General features: G+C 34.0%; 1 protein-coding gene across 1 annotated transcript; it reads left to right on the plus strand.

The window, feature by feature from the left end:
• The first annotated feature begins 7,246 nt into the window (after window positions 1–7,246).
• Window positions 7,247–17,085, plus strand: LOC128683057 (uncharacterized). Its single transcript, XM_053768257.2, has 11 exons — window positions 7,247–8,097; window positions 10,180–10,323; window positions 10,682–10,811; window positions 11,070–11,220; window positions 11,299–11,417; window positions 11,503–12,230; window positions 12,401–12,548; window positions 13,310–13,473; window positions 14,132–14,256; window positions 15,085–15,291; window positions 16,297–17,085. The coding sequence occupies exons 1-11, from the start codon at window positions 7,696–7,698 to the stop codon at window positions 16,367–16,369; spliced, it is 2,391 nt and encodes a 796-aa protein (XP_053624232.1). The 5' UTR covers window positions 7,247–7,695; the 3' UTR covers window positions 16,370–17,085.
• Window positions 17,086–20,663: the final 3,578 nt, after the last annotated feature.

Here is a 20,663-nt window from a genome sequence, read left to right on the forward strand (position 1 = left end):
TCATCGCCGCTCGATGTGTGCTTTGCTCCTGGAACAATCAATTTTATATGTGCATTAAAACTAATTATATGTAAATTAAAACAAATGCATTAGACTCGGCAAAATAGAGACGGAGCAGAACAATTTTATGGTTTCGATATAATAATGGATTTTTTTATTCCTATCTATATATAAAACAGATTTAAAAACAAATAACTTCTATTTTGTATGGGCTATCGCTGAGATTAATACAAGTCGGTGGCTATTGCCAATAAAGCTTACCAGAAGGAGGGTGGTACGATATCCAGAATTGATGCGCCAGTTTGCCTTGCCACAGGAACTTATAACAAAACAAAAAATATACAAATTCCCAAGGTTAAAGTCAGTGTTCGCGATTGAAACTCAGGCGCATACTGAATCGTGGTTAACGTGGGAATTTATTCATAGAAGTTTATTTTCACGGTTACACACACAATGATCCTATGGGAATCATTGGCAGTGAGCCAGCTTTTGCTGACCGACTGATCCCTGCTCCATATTATGTACCTATGTATTTGGAAGTGATAAAACTGCTAAAATGGCGGAAAAACGTCGAAAATAATTACCTGAATATAATTATCTTGACAGCTGTGGATCGCTAGATAGAACTATATTTATAAATATATTTTCCTGGCCGTATATGTGATGGTTGATAGAAGTAGTTTTAACTTACAATTTTGTTTTTGTCAAATCAAGGGTAGATTAGACAAAAATACTACTCTGGAATATTTTTGTGCAGCAAGAGTTTCTTTGTTATTGACTTTAATAACTTTTTCAAACAACTTACGAAATTCATAAATTTTATGACTTAGCTTTATCGGCATACAGTTTATGCCTATGTGGTGCAGAGCTTCTTTGGAAACAATACCGGCAGGCCTATCATCAACTTTTACAGAACGATTCCAATGCAACTCAGTTCAATTTAGGCACCTAAAATGAATCGCATTCATACTAAAAATTAACTCGATGGTATGAATTTGCGATGCAGGTCAGTTTAGGTCGTAAAGTGGATCGCGTTAAGAGATGATGGTAACCCCCCTGATAATTGTAACTTGTTAAAGACCTTAAACAGTGGATCTAGGATATAAATACAAGTATTATCTGCCTACAGTTGGTCTCTAATACATTTCCCTACACGTAAAAGTTTTGAGCTTAACGATTAATATAATTTTTTAAATAAATTTTATTTGGCAAATTCACGTATTTTTTTGTATTGAATGTAAATAGCAGAAACTTAAATCTAGAGCTTATAAAAAGTTATACTAATTGGATTGGAATTCGTATAAACATGGAATTAGTATGTACCTACTTCGTACTAATTCCATGTGTATATCATATGTAATTTTTTTTCTGGCAACAGATGCACTAGTATTGAGTGATCTATATAAATTCATATTTTTTAAATTTCTTGGTTGTTTAGTTGTCCAATTTAATGGTAATCTTTACTATATTCGAAGAACGTTATTATAAGTTATAGTGTTGATGCGTGGAAAAATGTTTGGCCACCTTGTGTGACATGATAATCTAATTAAAAACACAATAAAAGGAAAAATAGAAGCGAAAAGAGGAAAAGGAAAGCTAAGAAGGACATATAAGAACTAAATAAAGGAGGCAGCAAGATTTTTGCTTTGATTAGATGCGTAAAGAAATCTGTAGTAAATATCGTCATTTTTTTTATCGGTCTACTTGTAATAGGAAATAGTTGGCGTTGAAAAAGAATAGCATGTCACGGTCCATATACATATTAAAATTCCTACTATTTCATAGTTCTTGGATGTTATCGTATTGCATGCGTGGTCTACATGTACTAATTTTGCTTAAAATGTTTGTTAAAATAATTATGTATTTATTTAACTATTAACTATTAAGTAATTAATAGTTAAATAGTTCGGGCGTAAAATAGGGAGAAGGAAGACAGAGACAAATGATTTAGCTATGGTGTACAGTACAGTTTGTGGTGGACTTAGTGTTGTTAGAGTTTTATACGAGTCCTTGCAATATTACATGAAAATAAATAAAAATAGTGGGATACATTTTAGTATCAATGTCAATGTAACGGCAATGGAACGCTTTTAACTGTAATGTTCCACATTCGAGCGGTCGGTAGGGAGGTGGTGCGGGCAAGAGGGTTGCAAATTACGGTTTCACTATCTATTACTAGATGTCGCTTATTTTTGAGAGGCTCCTGCAAAACGCGATATGGTTTAGCTTTGGCGGCCCGATATAAGCCCGGCGTAACAATTTTTGTTATGTCTTAAGTACTCTTGATGTAAATGTAATAGCAAAAGCTGTAATTTTTGAAAGTGCCCCACACGTGCATTGTACCCGTACTGTGTGTTGCACTACATTTATTCAATAAAGACTATAAGGTAGTCCTTTATGTACATATTATGCAGATAAGTCATTAGTGTAGGTGCACTATCGAAAAACGACCGCGTATAAATTATAACTATATTTTTTGAAAATATAGTTATACGCGATCGTTTTTACTACTTCTTATATAAGCACGTACATGTTTTTTTCAAAATACCTAATAACATGCCTACTTTGCTTGTAAGTTAAGGTCGTATGTAACGTATGAACGTAACGAAGTAAACGAGCTAACCATAAGGGAATGAGAAAAAGGAGCTAAAACCTACAAAAGTTCATAAGGTAAGTTGCTCCAAAAATATATGCAATCAATTTGTTTGGTTGTCAAGTTTAAGACTAGGTAGGTACGATTACATGACTTGTTTGAAATGCACTACAAATATCATCAATACATATAATACGAGTAAAATTGAAGAAAGGCCAAATTTATACATTGTTTTTTTTAATTCTTCATGGAATATACTTAGTTACTGATATAGATGACGAAAATATAGTTTTGAAAAATTATATATTTTTCGTCTGTCTAAACGCGCATCACTCGAAATCTACTGGACCTGGATTACGTACCTTATATGCCGGGCCAACATCTTAGATACATTTTATCTCTGTAAATGATCAGGTTTCTGTAGGATAATTAATAACCTAAATTAAAATTGAAGAAGGGCCAGTACATTTTTTATAACATAAAAATACCTCGGTATCCCGGGTAAACATCTTGCAGACATTTCATCCTGGAAAATGAGGAAGGTCCTGTGGGAAAATTAAAATAACAATCCACGGCGCCGATTTACTTGAAAATTTTGTAGTAAGGTGTAAACAGAATATAAACAATTTTTTATTGATGAAAGTCGGATATAGATAGATATAGTTAGATAGGTATACATTTTCAATTTAATTTTGTTATATTTTAGTTTTGAATATAAAGATAATAGATGGCGCCACCAAGACTTTTAATACGCGCTATGGTTTCGCTCAGACAAAATCTATATCTATATATAAATAAATCGATATATCTATCTATATATTATTAAAGCGAAAATCGCTCATTCACTCATGTATCACGATGTCCCGAAAACTACTGAGCCCGTGAAGATCAAATTTGGCAACAAGGTAGATTGTGACTAGGAGACGAGCGCTAAGAAAGGATATTTCAAAATTCCATCCCTAAAGGGGTGACATAGGGGTTGCCAGTTTGTTAGAAACTTCGCCATTTTTGAAGTGAGTCACATGAAATTTTTTATTATAATCTGTAGTTAGTAATCTATATATAGTTAGTTAGTCATATATAATAACGTAATAACTAGATTTTGAAATTATTCTCTAGGGGAATAATGTTGGGATGGAAATTTATGCGAAACTTTACTATTTTTGAAGAGAGGTCCGGGTCCATGACATGTTCGGCACGCGTTACGAGAAACGGGAGTGGGACACGTAGCGGGAAATAGATTGGGCACGTTACGGGAAACGATATGGGACAATTTACAGGAAACGGGACAGGACAATTTTCGGAACAATACACGTTGCGGAAATTGTAGCGGGTAAAGGGGACTTGAAATAAAGATGACAAAGGTACTCAGAAGACTGGCGATATTTCCTCTTTGGATGGCCAAATTTAAACGTTGGCCAAAAATTGTAAAGTGTTTTTGCATTTTAACTTGGCGTGCGCCATTTTAGATATACCATATACCATAAATAGTTAGAACTGCTGTTGGCGTCACTAAAACTTTGCCCGTCGACGTTGACATTCACCAAGGCTCGGTCCTTAGTGGTTACCGGTTCAGTGTAATTCTAGAGCAGCAGATAAAGAGGCGAAGATGCGGTCATCCGTATGAACTATATCAATGTCTAGTTTGCGCGTCCTGAAACATCGATGGCGACGTCAAAATTCGCATATCTGAAGCATGGACAAAGTGGCCGGAGCTACTAGTGTCATTTGTGATCCAAAAATGTCGGGTAAAAAGAAACGAACGTTTAAAAATCCATCACAAAACCAGTCATTTATTATGGTAGATACAAAGAGAGAGAGAACGTGTTAAGGAAATCACAATGCTCCGTTGAATGCGTCCGGTGCGTCGTGTTACGCGGCTTTACTGAGTGAGAAACTCGCGCATTCGGTCTGTGTCAGGAGTGCCATCTGCACTGGTAAGCTAATGAATAGTCATTAGCATACCAGTGCAGTTATAGTCACTCCAAGTTGCAATTTCCCTGGCCCTGGCAGAAGGAGCATACGCAAGAGTATACTAACTTAATGTCGTCGAGGATGATTTGCGCGTCAGTGGCCTTACAACTAGGTATACCAATGCCCCTGCTAACTGGAGATAAAATGCTCAAAAGACGACGCCAGCCTCCGACGTTCAACAGCTGCAGAAAAAAACGGGAAAATGCTCAGATGAGATAGAGTACATAAGTACCTAAAAATATCTGAAAAATAAACATACGAGTATCATATTACCTATCATAGAGTAGGTACCTACTAGGGGGTATTTACTGCACATTTATCCCACCAGAGAACAGCACTGTATGTTAGGTATACACAAAAGCTTTTGCAATGTCGATTTAAACGTTTATTTTAGCGTACTTTATTAATCATTTCATTATGTAAGCATTCGTTTGTGAAAATATAGAACAATGTAGCATATTCGGGTACCGAAATATTGGGAATATGCCCTATTCCATAGTGTTACTAACCTATTATCATAGTCTTTTTCTACCGAACGTATATTTCTAAAAAACGTAGCAGATGGCGGTAGTATCTTACCAAGCGCTACCCAAAAGAGATAGATGCTTTTCAAACTCTCGGACCATTTCGCATTATAGATAAGAATATCACTAGCGTTTCGTACGAAGCAGCAGCAGAATGTTTTTATGTGTAACATGCAAGTATTTCTAAATACGAATTTCTGTTTCTTATACAAGCAAAAAATTATGACGAAATAGTTATTTCTGTCTTCCTACCTACTCAATTACATTGTATTTGTAATAATAGAAATTAAATGTTAAATCGAACTCATTCAAAAGGCTTCTTCTGATGAAGCTATTGACTCTGTTTTGGCTAGAAAATATTGTGAATCCAATGAATTCCAATGGTGTAAGCATGGTGTAAGTAGTGTAGATAGGTATTGTATAGATTTGCCATCGGCACAATAAGAAGTAGTCTACATGAATAGAGGTTTAGTATCTCATCTTTCTCAGTTGCATTCGAGTCTGTGTCGTGACTGGGTCATGCAATTAGTTGCACCAACTACGGAGTTGGTACCTAATTCCATGCCCGGTATTAACTGTCAAGATTAGATTTGTGTCCCTGTCGCCCTGTCGCCTCGTACATCCTCATCCACATCGCATATTTAGGTATAGGTGATGTGGATATATGTATATGTCTGTAGGAGAATGTTAGAAAATATTCGGAAACAATTAATGTCTGTGTCTCTTGTGATAGGTGATACAAGTTCAAAATTCATAGTATTTCAAGAGAGTAAAAACAAGATTTAAAAAATTTTTGTTCGTGAACTCAGTGGGATAGGATAAACTTGAATAGGTAGGCCTTGTTTTGTAGGGTAAATATTTTTTATTAATTACACTTTTCAGTTTTTTGCTAAATATATTCTCTAAATATATTTCAAAAGTAATTTACCTACTTATGAAAAACTTGTGAGTTGTACCTACCTTCACTCACGTCAATTCTATGCAAAATTTATGTCGTAAATGATACTTGTACAATTTTATTACGAATAGCTAATAAATTATCATACATGAAGATTTCGATCATTTAACACATAATTTGTTCTACCTACCAAGTTTTAGAATAAGTTTGAATTTTAGATATAATTACATTTTAGGTATTATTTGTTTGCACATAAAAAACAGGATTGCGTGGAAAGATTTATAACACAATATATCACTTTTAGTTGGTAAGTTGGTAGTTATAGTTATACCTACCTATTATACAGACTATAAGTAGATGATTCTCAGATACATCAACATTCGCGATATAATAGGTAATGAATAATAAAATGTGAAATGGAATGCAGTAACATTTAAATAGGGAGTATATTTGTAGGGGAGGGAATGTATATTTATCCCGTCAGATTACAGCACTGTATGTTAGGTACACAAATACTTATATATACACTTCATACAGGTAAAATCTTCAGTCAAAATCAAGTTTATATCAGTGTATGACCACAGTTGACCAAATAATGCTGAACATAACCTAAAATAGTGTTATTATTTTCAGTATAATCCATTAAATCCTTCCTTTTTCCTTTAAACTCGCACCACGATTGCGTAGAAGGTATTTTTGGTCGTAAATTTGTAACAATATTGAAAAATGGCGCTTTTGACTACAGTGGCAATGTTTATGTACCTTAGTTCTACCAGTACCGCCATCTGCGTTGAAAAATAGTTTATTGAATGATTACCTAGGGTTACAACTTGACAAATATTGATAGTCACGATGTTTTAGCCAAAATTCCGACAGTTATACCATTTTGCAATAAATTATCTCCGAAACTAGGTATAGCAGATAGAAGAATGTGAGTTGGACCTAAAAATAATATTTTTCTGATAAAACGTTCAGATCACAAAAAGGCTATAACCATTTACCATGGATTTAGTAAGTAGGTACGTACTTCGCACTTATCACAGGAGGCACAGATGTATTGTATAGGCTATAAATAAAGAATAGTAGATTTCTATAAGCAGTGTCATTATTGTTTCCCCACGAAGTATTTTGTAAAAAGTATTTCGTGATTTAGATAGCTTTCTTTGTCTATGGTATAACAACAATGACAATTGCCTAGGTGCCACATCCGTCACTGTTTGACAACCACTAAAAAGTTATAAATGTCTACGGTTGACGCCTTGACGCTATGAAAATGATAAAATACCTACCTACCTACATACAATTTCTATTTAGATTAAAAGTCGATTTTAATCAAGTGATTTATTATATTTTTTGAATATGTAGTTGTTTATAAACACAAATGATTTTGTTAAGAATCTGTTTGATGCATGTTATATGTAATTGGAGTGACTGCATAGCTAATTATGCGTCTTTTATCACTTTGCATGTGCGTGAAACAAATGTCAGAGTAGAATAAACGTCGATTTGTGGCTGTTTTGACCCATGGTTTTGACAATGTAATACCGATTGTGTGTGTTAGCTACTAATTGTGATACTGATTTTGTAAAGCGGGGCTGGTGATCAATGGAGTTGTAATGAAACGAACAAAAGTGTGGTGTCGGTTAGTTTATATTTGACAGCCGGCAGGCTCGTCGTAGGAACTTAACGATTGGCTCCCTATAAAAATGAACAGTCGCAGTAGCGTAAATGAAACGAATTTGGTGAATTTCTGCGGAACCGCAGCGGATCTTACTACGTTAAATCAGTTGGACGCTAAAGACGGTTTACTCAGCTTTCCATTCGATCATATTTACGCCTGCCATTCGGAAAGTTCAGACAGAAGACAAACCATACAACTAGACAAGGAAGTCGAAATTTCAACACATTGTGTTGTGACAGAAGAGAAGGATTTGCTGACAACCAGCTTGGAAGTGAGCCACCTGTCAGAGAAGCTAACAGCATCTGAGAATCAGAACAAGAAATTAAAAGACCTTTTAATATATCATCTGGACTTGATACAACAACAAAACGATATTATTACTAAAAGGGAGAAGTCTTACCAAGCATTGAAACAGGAAAATGAAATAGTAAGTTCTTAAGTTATCTTCCATTCCAAAATCATACACACTAATATATAATTTAATCATACACAATTTATCCTCTATTGTTAATATGCATACTTACAAAAAGCAATAGCTTTTTGCATGCATATTAACAATGACAATCTTTACAAAAAGTTGTATTTTTTTTGTAAAGAATTAAGAAATATTTGATAGCAAATGTTAAGTTACCTAGCTTTTTACCAACAAATTTCAGTGCTATATTATTTATTGGAATAGTAAACTATTAACTTTGTGTAAACAATAAGGTTTATTAATAAATACTTTCAGATACCTACCTCTTTTTATTAACACTTAACACAAATGTTGCTGCTTCTGATAATTTTATTACTACTCATAACTTATTCTTAATGTAATGTTAAATATAATGACGGGCTTTGCTGTGTTCAACACAGAATTCAATCAGGAACATGTGAAGATGGGAGAAAGCTTTGTTAGCATTGTCTAGTAACTAAATAATAATATGTTAATACACATTCAATATATTCTTGCATGAGTATTTTGTAAGGAGATCTTTATCAGCATAGACTGTCAGTTGCCGTGAACCCAGATCGGTTGTGATCCTATTGTTGCTGCTCAATTGCTGTTTTTATTATCTCCAGGATCAAAGGGCACTTAGTAATTTTTTTTTGAAAATTAACCATAAGTGGGTAAAATAGTTGAAGAAACACAGGCATACTGAAAATTGTTGTTTAAGAATATTTTGACGTGTAGTAGTTTTATGTATAAGCAGACAATTGTGATGCAAGTGAGTTTTTCTGTTGAACTTTTATCCTGGAAAGATTCATGATATAAATAAATAGTAGTTAAACAATTAAAGTCTCTTGATGTATATAATTTGTCGTCATTGATGTATATAATTTGTGATATTTTTATATCCATATTTTACTTTCTTTACTGCATTATCTGTGCTATGGGATTGCTTTATTTATCCAATTATTCTTCAGTAATGCATAAAGAATTTTTTTGTAGACTTTATTTTTCTATTTAGCGAGTACCTAAAATAAAATCTGTTATCTACCCATTCATTTATTATTTACTTACTGTATAATTACTCATTAGGCTTCTGTGAGCTTACTTACTTCCCTCGAGGACTATTTTCTGCAGTTAGGCCTCTTGTCTGGGCCCTTTCTGCATGTGGAGTCTGAACTGCTGATTATGACAGCCCGCTCAGCTCCTGTGCGCTGCGCTGTAAGGCTATCTCTAATAATATTAGCCTATTTAATCTTAAAGCATTATACAATAAGACAATCAGTCAGAAGTTGATTTTGTCTTAAAATTGCTACCATTACTATTATTGTCTTCTTTTTGTTTTTTAATTTATACATGTTACTTCAGCGAACCAGCGAACAATGTTCTGTCCAAAATATGTCGCAGCGGACCCGCTTAAGTCATGCAGGTGTGCGAAAGAATTTAGTATATATATTTAGAACCAAATAAGTCTTAAACCCGTCCTCTGCGCCATGTTTTGACAGAACAAAAAAGGGGCGTGGCCAAAGGTGTTTTACAACATGTTTGGCTGTGTTTGCTTTTTATGTTTTTGAACAATGTTCTGTTCAAAACATGGCGCATCGGCTATAGGGTTTTGTTACTGTTAAATTAATTCATTACAATAATATTGGAAATGAAGATTTACTCCCTAAAAACAAACTTAGAAAAATTCATTTTTGTAATTAGATTAAGTGATTAAGTGCAGATTGTCAACCATTAAAATATGCTTATAAATGAAATCTAAATGAAGTGCTTGTACTTAACTAATACTTTATGTATTTTTATAATGAACCTTATCTTAGCTATATACATAAGTTATGCAATTAAACACAATTTTCTTAGCAATGGCATAATTATTAAGATATAATTAATATCAAACTGCACCTCCAAAAATAATTTTATAGTCTATATAGTGATAATCAAACATTGGCATAAATGAGTAATTTTACACTTTGCAATTAATTTTGAATAAAAAATTGATAATGAACATTTTTTTACAGCACCAGACATATATTATAATGACATAATATTAATGTGATATTTTATCCATGTTTCCAGCTCAAGAATAAGTTCGCCCGAAGAATAGCGCTAGGTGCGAGGCAAGGTGTGCACAACCCGAGTTCGCTGTTGGCTCCACTGGCTGTGGTTACCCCGCCTGTTACATCTACTGTGGTCAAATCAGAACCTAGTTCTAGCTCACAGGTACTCACATCCACCTCAGTAGATTTAAAAAAATGGCCGCGTGTGGTTCTCGTCCTAGAATTTGACCATTCTATATCCTCCAGCCTTGATTAGACAATAGAAGTGAGATAGTGGCCAAAGTTTTGCTTCCACCAGTCGCATATTGGTAAAGTTGAGATTCTGACATGTACATAACATCCATTCCATCAATATAATTGGTAGAAGCTAAACTTTGCTCTCAATTCTCATGTATTCCTTGATCGTCTGTTTACAAAGGAAGTTGTTTATTGTTCACTCCCAGACCAGATCAGAAGTTATAACGTGGGAAGGCGACGTCATGTATCATTTATTTATTGAGTTGTAATGTATACCTTTTCAGATTGTGCTAAACAGCTTCCCTGACTTACTATTGCCAGAAAATAATAGCGCAACTTCTTTTTTATTTGATGACGATGTCAAGAAAGCTTTCACCCAGGATTTCAATTTGCCTAGAACTACTACAGAATCAAGTAGGTTTTCCTGTTTATATTTTGTAATGTTTGTGTTTATCCAATATCTCTTCTCCCCGGCTTTACCCGCGTGAATGTTGGCTTTCAACCCCTTTCACTTTCGTATCATCTTTTTCGAAGATTTTCGAAAAAATATTTTTTTATGCTCTTTTACCAGTTTTATGAAGAACCTCACTGGAAAGTTTTCATCTTGTTATGTCTAATCCAGCTACTGTGATTTACTTTTAATTTTAAATATTTGCTCTTATTGAATTTCAGGTATAACAAGTTATATGCCACAGGGAGTCTCTTCTATTTTGGATAATAATCTAAACAATTTCACAATGATCGAAAATAAACGTTCCCTTGTCAAAAAAGAAATGAAGACTGAAAATCGTCCAGAACCGTTGTACACTGTGACATCCAACAGGTATGTATTTAATATTAATTTGGCTATATTTCCAGTGTTTTCTAAGTTTTAGTTCCTATTATTATATTTGTGTTCTAGTGGCAATACTGTTATCCAAAGAATACAGAGAAATAGAAGAAGAACATCAGCTGGAATAGGATGTTTAAGTAGAATGTCTAAAAGCCCAGGAACTACGAAGGTTGAGACTCCTGAAAGCAGTAAGTTTTACAAGTTTAATATTATATACACATTATGTGACAAATTCAGTAAATATCTATTTTATATATATTTATTCTTTTACAGGTAAAATGTTCGGAGATGACAAAAGTTTCGATCGAAATTTCAGCGTGAATAAGAAGTCAAAAATGATTAACACCTATGGAAAACCAAAAACAACAATAAACTCGAAAAGAACAAGCCAATTGACGGGGTCACTGTCAGACAGACTGCAGCTGATCGACACGACGCCCACTGGCGAGGACCCGTACCAGCTGGGGGAGGCCGACATGCGCGAGCAGTCGCCCATCCCCAAGCTCATGCTGCAGAAGACCAATCACGGCCGCATGAAGCTCCTCTCCGACCCCATGGCGCAGACCACCTCGCGCCGCATCTACGACACCACCGAAACTACCACCACCAAAAGCATTAACAAAATGAAAATAGACAGGTTCAGCTTATTGGACTCTTACATGCACAAAGACATCAAAAAGGAACCCAAAACGATGATAGTCGAGGAGCCCGATTTGGACTTAGTCAAAACTGAGCCCGAAATAGACTGGCGCATGTATAATCCGAATAAACCGGGGTGCGAGACTAGTCTTTGTGACTTTTCTTACGGAGAGAACCCGGAAAACTTGGCCTCCCAGATCTTACCGTCACTGGAAGGGGATGGCTTGCCTGACTTTTTTGGGGAGTCCACACTGAATTTGGACAGCTTGAACGAGTATTCCGCTACGGACAAGAGTGCGGCAGACAAATCAAAAAAACGGGGGGCAAGAACTACAAGTTTAGTCGCCCCAAATTTACCTGATGTAAGTTTTATTTATTACGTGATACATATCTTTGACATTAAAATAGCTGATTTGTGCTTAAATAGTAAATAAAAAAATTAATCAAAGTAATTTTAGATATTGTACTATTGTTTGTACCCATTGATTTAACTAGGGATTCCTTACAATGCTAATTCGTATGTATTCTAAAGGAGGAATCGCCGGAGGTGAAAGGGCGAGGAGGTGATAGTAAGCGTGGCAGGAAGCGAGCGCTCTCCGCTACCGGACTAGCAAAAGGAATCAAACGCGAAAATTGCCAAAAACCCGTTGCACCAAAACCAAAGTTAGTTAAAGGAAAAGGTAGGCATTCTCTATTTTTATTTTTGTTCAATTACCTTATTAGACTATATTTTTTGTTAGTTCTACTTTATCCGAATTGAATTAGATACAATGATAATTTTATTTTTATTATATAAGGAACTACTTAAAAATTTCTAAACTATTTTCTAATAAAAATTTGTAGCGAGTCTCTAAGTCGCGGCTAGTAGTATATTAGTTTGTATGTAAATTGTAAATTTTTATTGAACCCAAGAAAATTTAAGTCATTACAATTATATTTGGATTTAGCGTAATCATACAAGTAGAATATTTGTGGATTACTTGATCCACGTCGATTTAGTACTGGTGTATAGTAAGGGAGGATGCACCGTCAACTTTGACGTCAATTTTAACGTGCGCAAAAATATAGAAAGTAATCTATTTTGTCGCGTAGCGAAGCAGTAAATCAACGTCAAATTTGACGGTGCAACTCACCCAAAGCCCAACCCAACCCAAATAAATATATATACCCAACATTCCTAGTGAAATTAAATAGTCAACAGTGACAAACGTCGACAACCGTTTTATTCAGGGTTATATACATACACATGCCAGTAAAACCCATACTTGCATGCTAGTTATCTACGTGACACTGCATACACACATAAGTTAAAGTCTCATTAGAAATCGAAATACGTTGCACATACTACGTTGTTGCGCTACTTGTCCCTTTTACGATCATGTGTACCATAACGGGGAATTGACGTTTTATTATGTGGTAACAGATATTACTTTTCATTTAGCTGCGTGCCGCGGCAAGAAGTCGCCGCTGCCGGGCATGGTGACTAATAAGCCGTATCACACGCTCGTGGGAGACCCAGACCTGTCCTGGTACTTGGGTCTTGACCCACATATCAAGTCAGAGGACGTAGACCCGCCTGCCGACGCCAAGGCTTCCACTGTTGAGGTTGGTACGAAATATTGCATATATACGAAATAGGAATGGCATCTGAAGTCTTTCAATATCGGGAAATATGTCACCAGTATTAAGTTTGTACACACAATTTCTTCAAATACATGATAAACACTACTGTTCGGATTTCTATGAAGATGGGTTACACAGGTAGCATAAGCTGGAATAGTCATTAAGTGCTGCTGGAATGGAGAGGCCAATACCTAGGCTTACTTGGTGTAATGGTTAAGACCGCCTGTGGATCGAAAGGGCCCAGGTTCGAATCCTACTCGTGTCACATGAGTTTGTATTCCAATCTGACTCATGTATTGTAGTTTTCATCTGCCACCACTTGCTTCCGGTGAAAAAGAATATCGTGAGGAAACCTGCACACTTGTTGATTATTAACTTGTGTGTGAAATGGAGAACGCAATGGCAAACCACTCCATTAATAATGGCAAGAAAGTTGTTATGTGTGTTTTATTCCTCGTAATTACCACGACCCTCAGCCATCTTACTATGAAGAAGATGCCGCGTTGTTTTTAATTTTTATCATACTTTTTGTATTTTACATCATTTAAACACATATTTAACATGTTTTAATAAAAATCCATTGATTACAACTGTCATGTTTTTTCATGTGTGTTTAACACATAACCTGGTAACCTTACAGGTGCCTCGATGGAGAGAGAAACCTTACACCAGTAGTTACGCGATGGAAGGCACAGAAAACTTGGATGACAAGGTTTTTGAGAAGCGACATCAAAAATTAGAAGCGGAAGAAAGGCGACAGCTGAGGTTTGTCATTTCTTGGACTTTATTTTAATGCTGTAGGCGTATTTGACTCCTAAAGAACTTAAACTTGAGCATTTTTCACTTGAAATCTCTTTTGTTAATGCAAGACCAACCACTAAAAGGAGTAGCTTACAGTTTTCTTCAGCCTCTATGCATGCTCAACATAGAGATGGTATCTCAGATACCTGATACATCAACAACAGTTCTAGCAGATCCTATAAAGACCAGATAAACTGTAGGAGATATAGAAAAGTCACCTTAACAAAAATTGTTCGCCCTGATGAGCATTTTCATTTGACGTATAAAAATCGAAGATATGGAACACATGATGATGAACTAATAGACCAGCTACAATATAACTGATATTACAAAAGGGCTTTAACAAAAGTTGGTCAGCCTGATGAGCATTTTCTGTATACTTTTAAAAATTGACGATATGGAACACCTGATGATGAATTTCAATAGACCAGCTACACTATAACTGATATTACAAAAGCGCTTTAACAAAAGTTGGTCAGCCTGATGAGCATTTTCTATGCAAGCATTTATGCCAATTTTCATGTAGATTAGTAAAGATTTTCGTTATTTTTCATACAAACTTTACCCCAAATTTTTACCCCTTTGGTTTGGGGGTAGAATTTTGAAAATTCCTTTCTTATCTGAGCGTATTAACCTAAAGTTACTGCCCAAATTACCCGTTTATAGCTTCTATGATGTAGGCTGACGTTGATTAGTAAAAAAACGCTAGTTCTTTTATATATATAGATTTAAAATTGAAATTTATAGGTATGGTAAGTTGTTCTATGTGCAATTTGATATATTATGTCACAGATGGCACATGCGTCGGATTCGCGAGCAGCGTCACGTGGAGCGTCTGCGTCAGCGGCAGCGTGACTCGTGGTGCGGCAACACGTCTCCGACCGCGCCCGCCGTGTTCACAGTGTGGCCGCAGCCGCAACGCGACGTGCGCTTCATCGAAATCACCGACACGTTGCCCGTCATGGCCTTCGGAGAGATCCTCCCAGCGTTGCCAGACGCGTGAGTCTCTTTATTATGGTTCCGTTTTGATTCACGAAAACTACTAGCGAGATAAGATCTTCCTAAAGACAAAACAGCCACCAGATCGCAGCTTTGATCATACAGTCAGGGTTGTCACAAAATATAATAATCTGTATTATTTTTTCCTAAAGTTAATTTAGGTCCCAACGCATCATATGGAGTGTTGGAATCATTTGAATTTTTATCTACTTATATGGTGTGCACATATAAATTAAATCTTTAAATGTGACCACCAAACATATGTGTGGTTATGTTTGGTGGTGGTTAAAAACAATAATTCATTGATAAATCTTGCATCCCTGTCATAGATATTTTGATATACGACCTCGATAGTTTTCGTGAAAAAGTTTCCCTATTTGACGGATCGGCAACCCGACGAGACATTTATAAATAATGAATTTTAATAAAATATATAAAATGTGTGTTTATTAAATGTTGTTAAATAGAAACATGCTAAGAATTTACTCAAATATGAAATGTAACCATGTTCAATAACTACTTCGTACAACTGGATATATTACTACGAAATACCTGACTAGGTACTAAAGACTATTTTAGAATAACCATAGACAGGAGATGAAAAATTCTTGAAAGAGACTCATTGTCTTACTGTGGCCTTTTCTTGTAGTATTGTGACCATATATTTTAATTTCTAATCATATTGTATGGAATCTAATAACGATATTTTTTTCATATTGCCATAAAATAAAGAATTTAAAAAATGGGCTGAATTGACTCCCGAAAAATTAAATAATAGCTCTGTGATGTGACATAGTTTATATTCAACTTGAGGATTACCTGAGAAGCCTGGCGTAATTCCATAAGAAACGAGTGGTCTACAAAAAAATAGTATTTTTGTATGTGTATGTATTCAAATATGTAATAGCAATTAACCAGTATTGTCTTTTAACTTGTTTTGTTTTTTTTTTGTGTTGTTTTATTGAATTTTATTTTGTAATCGTGAAAATATTCTTAATATTTCAGAGACTTCGTTTTGCCTTGGGTGAGGACTTCAAAAGCACAGAAGAGATCAAAAAGGTCAAAAACACTGCATTAAATACATAAGTTGCATGAATTAGCCGATACAGTAGATTGCAAGTATTGCTTGCTTATTACGACTTCTTTTTGTTTGACTCAACTTGAAAATCTGTTAATTGTCCGTGTTTTTGATTTTACAACCGTAGTGTACCTTCATTGGGAAGTTGAGAGTAGTATGTAGTTTAATTGTTAAAATTTAAGGATAGTAGTCAAGAGCTTGATAATCAATCGCGAAACGCGAAGCTCTCTAAAACGCCCGGTTGTTTTTGTAAATATTATGCTTGTAAATGAATTTGAAGAATGGACTGAATATTGTAAATATCGGAAGTTTGTGATATAACGAGAATTGTTATCCTTTCCTTATTAAGTTACACTAGAAAAGCGCGGCTGAATTTTGAATAGAAACAGCTGAAATTAAATGTGTGCACCTTACCTATTGTTTTAACAAAATGACGTAACTATAGTAGGCTTTAATCATGAGATTTTGTATGCATGATGTATACTTGTATCGTAAAATTTATCTTCATTTATTTTGACGTTAACGATAAAATTTCATCGTAGTGACCAATGAAATAAAAATGAATTTTTTAAATAGGTTTTGATTTTATTATCTTTGCATGTTCTAGTTTTACTACTGAACAATGAAATTCATTCACATTTATTTCATTTTTCAGTTATTGAAAGTTTGTTGTAACGAATAATGTTTTTCTTAGGTTATTAAATACTGCATCAAAATTAACCTAAAATAAAAATGTGAAAACCCTGAATTAATTTCTTGTCGGATTGTACTATTCAGACTACAGATTTTAACTGTAACTCATCGCTATAATAAAGATGAAGTTATATGTCTTATGTGACACTGACGTAACAAATATGTAAGTAATTAATATCATAAAAAGCCACATACTACGAGAATAATAGGGACCTTGCCAATATCTGAGAATTGTTAAACTACACTAAAGACTACTAATAAGTAGTCTTTATGTAGGGAATATTGTTCGCTAGTTCGTAATAACACTAGCGAACAATATTCCCTGTGTATCATTGTCTTTGTTTATGGTCCGCAGGTTTACATATTTCAATTACTTATAGATAAACCTATGATGGTAAACATTACTTTTTATATTGTCTTTTTTATAATAATAATAATAAAATGTGTTTCTTGTTTGACAACACGAAATTATTTTAATTAGCGAAACAAAAATTACATTTTACCTAGGTACTTATTTATTCTTTATAATATGGACGCCAACTTAAGGTGGTCCGCTGCGACATGTTTTGGACAGAACTTTGTTCAAAAATATAAAAAGAGGCGTGGCCAAACGTGTTAAAACGTTCGGCCACGCCCTTTTTCAAAACATGGCGCAGCGGACCCGGCTTTAGAAACGTAGAAAATATGTGTGGCGTTCTTGACATCGACATCGTTGCCGAGCACTCGTAAGTCACTATTATATATTCAAAGAAAATTAATCATCCTTTATTTTATTACAAATATAGCTTAGTATAAATTGGTCCGTTTTTTTGTTTTGTCTTTTAATAGACCGAAATAAAGATACATGAAATTGGTGATTTTTGGTCATTATTCTTTACTTACTTATCAAACAAAACGCTGATATGGTTGCTTCGTCAAATTTCAGTAATATTATATTCATCCTAGTATATAAATATCATGTGGAACATCAATAGATTGGATTAATTTACATAAACAATGTAGGCGTTTTCTGCCAGTCTAAACTTAGAGAAAACTACATATATCAGAAATATTCTTGGCGCGTTTTCTTGTCTAACTTGAGTAAACATGTTTATGTTAAATTTTGCTTTAACCGGGCCTGAAGAAGGTTGAAAAGCCATAACATTGCCTTTGTTATGTGCCTAATTTACAAATCATTACCCCTTTATTTTATATTTTTCATATGAAGTCGCACTAACTTTCTCGCCTGTTCCCCATTCGTGTTTTCTTGTTAGTCAATATTTCCACTTAACTTTATTCCACAGATGCGATCTCGATCGTAAAAAATATATTTATCATAATTTGTTGAATTCGATTCCTCAACAGGTAAAACGGAATCCTTATTAATCATTAGGTTGTCCGTTTGTTAAGGCTATCATCATGTCTCTTTTTCTCAGAAACGCTTACAGGTATCGAGATGATATTTATCAAATACTCGGATCGTCTCTCTCTCTCTCTCAGCCGTTAAGCAATCAAACTTTTAATAAATACAATCTTAAGATATGACTATTTCTGTCGAAGATACTGTTTCAATATTGTAGGGCACTTATCGTTGACTTGAATCATAAAATTTAGAACGTTTAGAAACATTGTATTACAACATCTTATGGAATAAATTTGAAACCTGTAAATAAATATGTACATTAAAAAAAAAACTCGTACTTTGGCCAAATGCGAGTTGAAATGACAAGAGACAAATTAAAATTTACCAGCGAATGTGCGAAGTATTTATGGGGATGTTTTTTTATTTACGTGGACTTATTTTTATATATATTTTTGAAAATGCTAATTATTTGTTATCTAGATCCGAATAATACCCTCTCTCTTCAACACATTAAACACGATTATTACCATCTTGTAAATATCTGAAGAAAATGTAATCTTTCAATTATTAGGTCTCGTTGCATTTGAAGATTAAGGTAGAAAGGCCTTAGGTTCGGCGAATGAAATCATGATTAGAATCTTTTACGGCTTACGACAGCAATACATTTGTTGCGACAAAGAATGTAAATATAATTCTAATTGGGTAATACTTTTATGTAAGTAATGATTGATAATGTAATTATTTATTACAAATTTAGATATATATTATTTTACATTAGCTTTTTTCCACCAGTAGAGTATAAGATCTATTTGAAAGTTTTGTCCAATTATATATATTGTCTAAGTCCTTGATAGCCGGCATATTATGACATACAATAACAAGTACAAGAATCATAGCGTAAAATAATTTAGCGTATGTTCACATTGTATATATATGTGCGGCGGTTCTATATTGATGTAAATCATTTCGATAGGTACTTACCTTTACCAGTTGACAAGTAGATCTTGTGACGTAAATAGAAAGTTTGTCGTCCTCATAGTGACTGTTAGCAATATTATGTTATTGGTAGCCTAAAGGTATTATTTGCCTTTATAAAATAATCCGTTTGTTACACTAATCATATAAATTTACTCACATATCTCCTCCATTCGGCTAGTCGATTGGAATGAAGATATTTTTAAATATTTCGAATAATAATTATGAAAGTATAATTGTGAAGTTAGATATTGTTGATATGGAATTCTATATAACTCGATAATGTACTTTAAGCTGTAGAATAGAATAGTCTTACATTAAGTATTACCTATGTACATATTTTTCGTCGTACATTGAAGAGCATATGTAATGGCTACGAAAAGAATATAGCTATAATTAATAAAACTTCCCAGTTACATAACAGACATAAGTTAATATTAACTTACATAGGTATATATACATATGTTTCCATGTGTAAGCATCTGCGTTATTCACTTACAAAATACTAGATCTCATTAATTGTAACTATTTGGTTTGTGAAAATAAAAATTAACTCAAAAGAAAAAAAAATTGGCGTAATCTTTAACAGCCTAAATAATCTGCGTCATTCTAGGAAATACTTATATAAGTAGTTCTTTCTAAGACATTAGTTTCCTATAAATTTCTTTCCTTGTTTTCAATATAATGTAAATACTTTATTTTTAATTTTTGGGCATGTTATTGTTTCTAAAATTATACGTTGGTTTATAAAATTGTACTAGTTGGTTCCGTCCCTGGTTCATACATTTGTTTTAAAATGCAATAAGATAAACAGAAATAGATTTACGGCGTAATACCTGAAGCGCATTGAGTATAATTTACACGGAAAATAGTTTTGATTTTCTTTGAGAACTTTGGACGTCGGATCAGGAATCATGTTGTAATATACTTTATTTTTTATAATTTTCAAGAAGTTGTTGTAAATTAACTTAGAATAGGTATTATGATGTGGCATTTATTAAATAATCTCAAGAATATATGTTTCACTGTACAAGTTAGTAGTGTTTACGACACTATTAAATTAGGTAGCTTGAATATTTATCTTCCCCTAATTTTAAGAACTTACTTCGGTTTAATTACGAATTCATGTGATACTTCAGACTAAGTTGTAAAAGTACATGGAAATAAAGGACCTTCGGACTTAGAAAAATAATAGTTTTTTAATATGGAATGATTGTGTCCCTTTAGTACAATAGAGCTTTCAAACAGCGCCGCAACAAATTTTAATCATATTATTATATATTC

This window comes from Plodia interpunctella, chromosome Z (genome assembly GCF_027563975.2).
Source record: "Plodia interpunctella isolate USDA-ARS_2022_Savannah chromosome Z, ilPloInte3.2, whole genome shotgun sequence".
NCBI classification, from domain to species: domain Eukaryota; kingdom Metazoa; phylum Arthropoda; class Insecta; order Lepidoptera; family Pyralidae; genus Plodia; species Plodia interpunctella.